Below are 7,504 nucleotides of genomic sequence, written 5' to 3'. Positions count from 1 at the left end.
GTCCTCAGAACCTTGTCTTTCAAGATTGGTTCGAATCTATATGACCAATCATTCAATTCATTTCAATTTTATTTGTGTTGTGCTTTTAACAGGAGACACTGTCACAAAGAGGTTCTCCAGAAACATAAATTCTCTATATGAATAAATCTACCATGAATGAGCAAGCCAGAAGCAGCAGAGGCAAGGAAAATCTCGAGATGATTTGAGGAAGAAACCTCAAGAGGAACCAGACTGAAAAGGGAACTCGTTTTCATCTGGGTGACACTAGATCATGGGAGAGATCATGAATTACAGCTAAGCAAACAAGCTCCGCCTCTTTAAAAGTGATTGATGTGTGTGTTGGTCACATTGTTCACAAATATCAACATGTTTTTATTAGTAGTGTTCTACTTCCCTGAATATTTCACATCAAGATCATGAAGATTGGCCCCAAATCCTCACACTAGTTCACAAATATGGTTTTGCATATTATGCAAATTATCAACTTGTATGGGCAAAACGCAGTTACGCTGTACACTATTTAAGAGATACGCTCACGGAGTACTTTATTAAAAGAACACTATTCAGTACTAATCCTGGATATGGCGTCCATTTTCTCTCAAAACAGCCTCAGTTCTTCATGGCATGGATTCCGCAAGATATTGGAAACATGTAGAGGTCCTGGTCGACATTGGAATGGTTGCACCTTCATACTGCGAGTCTCCTGTTCGACCACATCCCGAAGACGTTCTTTTGGAACGCGTAGTGTTGTCCATTTAACCAGTTTCAGAAGAGTTTTGCTTGGTGATATGGTGCATCATCGTACTACAGTAGTTGTTAGAAGACGGTCATCTGCGGCCATGAAAGCATGCACATGGTCAGCAAAAAATTATTAATGCTAATCAATCAATCAATGAGCCCAAAGTGTGCCAAGAAAACATTCCGCACAGCATTACACCACCACCACCAGCCTTGACTGTTGACACAAGGCAGGTTGGGTCCACAGATGGAAGGTCAAATACTGACCCGAACATCTCCGGGCCTCAGCAGAAATCAAGATTCATCAGAACAGGATATGTTTCACCAGTCTTCAGCTGTCCAGTTTTGGTGATCCTGTGTCCACTGCAGCCTCAGCTTTCTGTTCTTGGCTGACAGAAGAACCACCTGACGTGATTTGACACATTATGCATTCTGAGATGCTTTCCTGCTCATCACAATTGTACAGAGTAGTTAATGGAGTTACTGTAGCCTTTCTGTCCACTGATCTGTTTCATCAAGATGTTTGCACCATTCTGAGTGAGCTCAAAGGACTGTTGTACGTGATCATTGTAGATCAAGCACCGACAATCATACCAAGGTCAAAGACGACATTTCGCAGGTGATTCCTCGAACCAAAATATAAATGTCTCCTGAGATTGTAATATGTGGTCGATATTTACAACAAACTGCAAAAAAAAAAAAAAAATCTGAATTTCTCAAGCATGTAATTTTTTTTATATGCTCGGAATTTAATTCTGGTCTAATTCTATTTATTGCAAACGGATTCCAAATACTCTATAAACATTCCATTATGAATCAGAAAAAAAATTTTAGATCGCAGCACTTTTATAGGGTTATTTTTTTTTAACAGTACTTCATCTACTTCAACAACGTTACACAAAGATCGATCCATAACCGTTGTAAATGTCCCTTAATCCCACAGGGTGTCGATAATGGTGGACACTGGTGAAAGTGATCACTATTATACAAAATGGCGACTGTCAAATCAAAGAGTAAGGTCTTTTTTTTTTGCAGTTTGTTGTAAATATCGACCACATATTACAATATCAGGAGACATTTATATTTTGGTTTGAGGAATCACCTGTGACCTTTGACCTGGATTTTCATGTGATCACTGTCAATTGCCTGTTGACATTTATTGGTAAACGACAAAACTAGAAATTAATACAAACAACAAACGATTAACAAAATGTGATCTACGAAGATACTTAAAGTGGAACAAAAAGATTTGACGACAGGTTAAAAATGATCAGTTCATTTGTTTACAAACAGAACTACTCTCATTTACATAAGCACCAACATCGATATATTTTTATAAAATATATTTTGTACTAAATATAAAATCTAGGCAAAACAAATTTTAAATAAAAACTTAATACCACATACTGATTTTTTTTTTTTTAAATAAATAATCCGGATGTCAATACTTGTGGAACAGCGTCATGTGATCTGATGTGCTAAGTAACCAGGGATCAGCTCTTTTTTTTTTTCCCCATAAGAAGTTTGAGTAATTATTATTCATGCACAATTTACGTACCAAAAGCCTTTTCTACTTTTGCAACGGCCAAAAGATCATTAAAGAAGTGTCAATAACTGTATCTGCTGCTCTAGTAATCAATAGCTGTAATAGTAGTATGACTAATAATAATAATGCTATAAGTACAGCATGAATAATGCTCAAACAGTACAGTAGCTAATAGCTACTAGATAATATCCTAATAGCGACAGTAGAAAAACGTACTAGTAAAATAAATATAATTGGAATAGTAATACTAAAGTTACAACAGAAAAATTACAGTAACAGGATAAAACTAACTAGTATAATCGGAAATAGGAGAAATCACATTAATATTTATACTACTGATGGTAATAAAATTACTAGTAGTATTAAAAGTACTAATAGTCATAATACAAGCATCACAAAAAATGCAATTACAGAAAGAATATTAAGATCAGAATAGTAAGAGTCACACTTCTAATCAGTGACAATAGAAAAATGGTAAATATATCGTAATACTAAACATTTACTACTACTAAAAGTACTCCTAATGTAATTACAATCAGTATAACTAAAAATAAATTGTAATATTACTTTTACTATGAATAAAATTGTACTAGTAATAGCGGGAATCAGGACCAGCAGTAAGTAAGAACAGGAACAAACTGTCAGAACAGTAATAATAAAATAACTACAGTAAGACCAGTAATAAAATTGACTTCAAAGTTCTCCTTTACACATTCAAGGCCATCCACAATCTTATCCCCCGCCCAAAACTATCAAATCTCCTCCATATCACAACTTGCGCTCATCTCACCGCACCCTCTGCCCGCCTTAGCACCATGGGGAGAAGAGCTTTCAGCCACTCTGCTCCCAAACTTTGGAACTCCCTCGCACCCGATATCCGTAATATTGACACACTTCCTCTTTTCAAATCTACACTCAAAACTCACCTGTTCAAAATAGCCTATTCTTCGTAATCTGCATTGTTTTTCTCTTATTTTTTGCTGTTTAGTTTCTATCTGCTGTTTAGCTTATTCCCTGTAAATTGCATTTTTTTATATTGTGTAGTTTTTATCTGTTTTACTCTTGTAAAGTGCCCTTGAGTGTCATGAAAGGCACTTATAAATAAAACTTATTATTAAAATAATGATTAGTAATAAAGGAAAACACTAATACGAATAATAAGTATTAAAAAAGTGCACGGTTATACTTTTTTAAAATTTTTTATTTATTTTTTTTTTTTTTATTTCTCTTGGTCATATTCTCCAACCCAAAGACAATTATACACAGCATAAGTCTAAAATATCCCATGTAGTAGATTACAAGTTTCTCATTCATCATGAATTATTTTCAGTCCAGCTCTCACTCATTCACTCCTTGAAGACACGGGACACTGATTCAGTTCAGCATGTCAAACTTACTGAGGAGGGGAAACGAACAAAAAAGTCGACACCTATGAAGTACACCCAGCCCTTCCATCATCATCCTCCTCCTCCTCCACACATTTGGACGATGTGGTTGATGTGGCGAGCGCAAAAAAGGAGCCCCATGGAGATCCAAATCCAAAAACGACGAGCTATTTATGCATTTTAACAAAACAGAGGATTCTCTCCTCCATCTGAACCATCCACGTGTCTGATGTAGGACACTTTTGATGGGGTTAAATAATGTGCGTGGTGTTTAAAAGAAAAAAAAAAAAAAGGACACATGATTGATGGATGTGGGGAGAATTTTAAAGAATCACATCTCTTGCATCAACAAGAAGTTCTTTTTTCTTTTTTACAGAAAGAGTAAAAATGACAAGTATTTACAATCAGGGTTTCCACATGCAGTTGGAAAAAAAAAAAAAAATTAACAGAGGAGGGAGGAGGAAAAGGTGCAGGAAGGCAACTTGCTCCACCTCAGACGCTCCTCTCCGTCCACGCACGCACGCACGTGCACAATAAAACAAGCTGAAAAAGCAGCATAGGGCGTGATTAGCTTCCTCCTCACCTTTTCCTCTCCAGTCCCCTTTTAGTCACACACCTCATCGAGCAAATGGATAGAGAGAAATTTATTAAGACAGTAACAGCTTTGATCAGTCCACTCCTCGATGATTCGCATCTCGGAGAACGAACAGAATCAGAAATGAGTTAGTAATCTCTCTGATGTCAGAAAATCAGTGTGCAGCTTTTGCTTTAAGGTTAATTTACAGTTAAAAAAAAAAAAAAAAAAAACACATCTAGACATGAGTGAAATGGTCATTTAAAAAAAAAAAAAAAAAAAAAAAAGTGCTGACGATACCAACAGTGACCTGAAGGTGATTTGTTAAAAGAAAGCCAAGCTTGGAGGGTTCGGGTGGTGATGCAGCGCATGCATCCCATCATATTGCAAAACGTCATTTCAGTACTCCATCAAACCACTGACATTCTGACCGCCATCTACGTGATTAGCAAAACAAAAAGGAAAAAAAAAAAATCAAAAGGAAAAAGAAATGCAGTTGATTCTTTACACACTTGTATACAAGTACACCCCCTTAACTAATATGTCCACAGGTCTTCAAATTGGAGTTTATTTGATTTGATTCCCCCCTCCCCCATCATCTTTTACAGTTATATACAATATACAGGCAGCAGATAATACATTTTCTTCTGAACAAACAGGGAAGTTATTAAATTAGACTGATTACTGCGTAGGATTTCAGATTAGAAAAGGGTCATGTTTAAAAAGAAAAAGACAAAAGGTGAAAAGGATAGATGCATGTTAAAAGCCCTCAATATGTACAAAAAAAGCCCCAAGACAGCACGGTGGGGTGGGGTAGGGGAAGAGAAAGAGAGAGAGAAAGGTAGTAACAGAATGCAGACTTTCTTCCACCCCCCATGATGTACACAAGTTACAGCTTTGATTACTGAACTAAAAAGATGAAATTTCATTTTGTACAAAAAAAAAACCCCAAATCAAACCTACCCGGTTACTGTGTCTAAGAGAAGACAGATTTGTTAGTGACGCATTTGTCAGGACACTAAATTCCCCCCCAAAAGATGCCTGAATGCACCATCTTGATGCTTCTTCAAAAGGGAAAAAAAAAAAAACCCGAGGTATTTCAATTACTGCTTCCAAAAATGAGCTGGAGAGAAAAAAAAAAAAAAAAAAGGAATTAAATCAGTCAGGGGGAAAAGATCACAACTCGCACAAACTTTCACACCGACGTCACATTCTTGATATCTGCCATGAAGGAAATAAATGTTGCTCCGATTTACAGAAAGCAGCCAGTCAGTTCGGCTCGAACCATTATGGCAAAAAGGCACGATGCTTTAAGTCAGGCGACAGGATTTTTTTTCCTCCTCCCCAACCCCACCTCACACTTCAAAAATCACAAAAAAAAAAAAATCAGTGCATGTAACTACATTCATGATGGACCTCATTTACAGTGTAAAATTTCAACTCATCTCCAAACTGCACTGATGTTCAACGACGACTTTTGGCCAGTGACGGTCAATATCGCGACAAAGTACCAAAAAGAGACGCAGGGAACTCAACTTCATGAGGGGAAGAAAAACGTGAACGCTGTGAAAGAACTGAGCATCTACACTAACCTATGTTCCCACTAACACGCAAACTAACAGCTCGTTTGTGGGCGTGGCCTGTTGTGTGCGTCTCTCCCCCCCCCCCTCCACATTCCAATGAGAGGATAGCAGCCAGAGAAACCACCTAAACTTAACTAAACACGCATGAAAGTAAATTTAAAAAAACAAACAAACAAAAAAAACACTCATGACATGCTCAGCTTCGTACCAGCTACGCTGTCAAAGCTAGCTAAATAAATCAGCTATGTAAGAATAACAGGATAAAATGAACTGTGACCCTGAAAGGTCCCCCCCCCCCTTCACTTTTTGCACATCAAGACAAGTCATGAACGAAGAAACGGACCACATGCGCCACAGGATCGAGCCGAGGAACCATTGGAGGAACCATTCGAGCCAATCGTTTGGATCGGTCACGCCAATGTGTCGTTCCAAATTTGCATAGCACTCTGAAAAGCCGCTCACTGACGAAATCGTGGCTCCATGTCACGCAAGCAAACGTAGGAAACGAACCATCACTTCGTTGCGGTTTAGTGTGAACGCAGGGCTGCCCCTCTCCGATTTCCACCATCTCAGACTCCAACCTTTCGCTTTAATTATTAAAAAACATAGTACGGTTTAAACTAAGGTGTACAACGTGTAATGAAGACTACAGTACAGACTATAGTAGAGCAAAGCAGTTACGGGGGAAAAAAAAAAACAAAAAAAAAAACAACACTTGCTTGTTCAGTGTGCACGAGAATTTCGCCAGAGATTGTAAACTGGGTCATTTGTGAATAAAAAGTAAAGCTGACGACTCAAATGTATGACATTTCTTGTTCTTTCTGAAATGCCATGGTTGTATAAACCAACTCTGAAATGCCAGCGTGAATCCAAAAAGGTGCTTCAGGCTCAAAATTTTTCATTAATCCTTTTTTTTTGTGTGTGTGTGTTAATCTTTAATTTAAAAATTAAGCCTACTATGATTAAAAACATGAAAATCGAGATGAATCAAATGCTCATTCCAACGAGCTCCGCTCCAGAGTGACCACTGAGTGGTATAATCCATGTAGAGAAAGAAAAGGGGTCAGGGCTAGCTTAGGGTGCGTGTGCGCGCACGCACTAAACCGAGTGCAAGCCAGGAAGAGAAGTAGTGATGTGCTAATTCTGAAGCAGAAAGACAGAAAAGACAACAAATAAAAAGGGAAAGGGTTTATCATTGTCATCATCATGGTTTAAACACCACTGTGTGCGCACGCGTGTGTTTTTTAGGAAGATTCCTCCGTTTCCCATGCAACCCCAGGGCAGCGATGTGCAGTTATGTCACAGGGGGCCAGGCAGAGATGAGGAAGGGCGCTTCATAGCTCACAGTTCCCTCGCTTGGGGTGTGTGTGTGTGTGTGTGTGTGTGTGTGTGTGTGCATATACGTGTGTGTGGCGGGTGTTACAGATCGAGTGAACAGCACAATCACTGCCAGGACTGAGGGGGAAAGTTGTTGACCTCGGCCAAGTCTTGAACAGGAGAGCCTTTGTGGTTGTACGTCAGCTTGATTCGCATTCGCAGCTGTTGCTGTAATCGTAAAAGCACAAGTCAGGTGCGTTCAGAAACAGGTACACCCACCACCTTTCTTATGCACAGCCCACTCTATATTTCAGACGAGTACACCACTGGTTTCCAAAGTCTAAAATCAGGAGTGTAAAAT

The 7,504-nt window shown here is 38.5% G+C and overlaps 1 protein-coding gene across 1 annotated transcript in view; it reads right to left on the bottom strand.

Moving 5' to 3' along the window:
* Positions 1–4,298: 4,298 nt before the first annotated feature.
* Positions 4,299–7,504, bottom strand: part of ap1g1 (adaptor related protein complex 1 subunit gamma 1) — a 64,078-nt gene continuing 60,872 nt past the window's right edge. The window contains exon 23 of the mRNA XM_060940803.1: positions 4,299–7,371. Coding sequence (XP_060796786.1) covers positions 7,270–7,371 — 102 coding nt within the window. The 3' untranslated portion in view covers positions 4,299–7,269. The remainder of the gene's footprint in view (positions 7,372–7,504) is intronic.

The sequence above is a fragment of the Neoarius graeffei genome, chromosome 15 (genome assembly GCF_027579695.1).
Source record: "Neoarius graeffei isolate fNeoGra1 chromosome 15, fNeoGra1.pri, whole genome shotgun sequence".
In the NCBI taxonomy this organism is placed as follows: Eukaryota; Metazoa; Chordata; class Actinopteri; order Siluriformes; family Ariidae; genus Neoarius; species Neoarius graeffei.
Note: the sequence above shows the minus strand (reverse complement) of the source record. Positions and strands in the feature narration are given on the sequence as shown.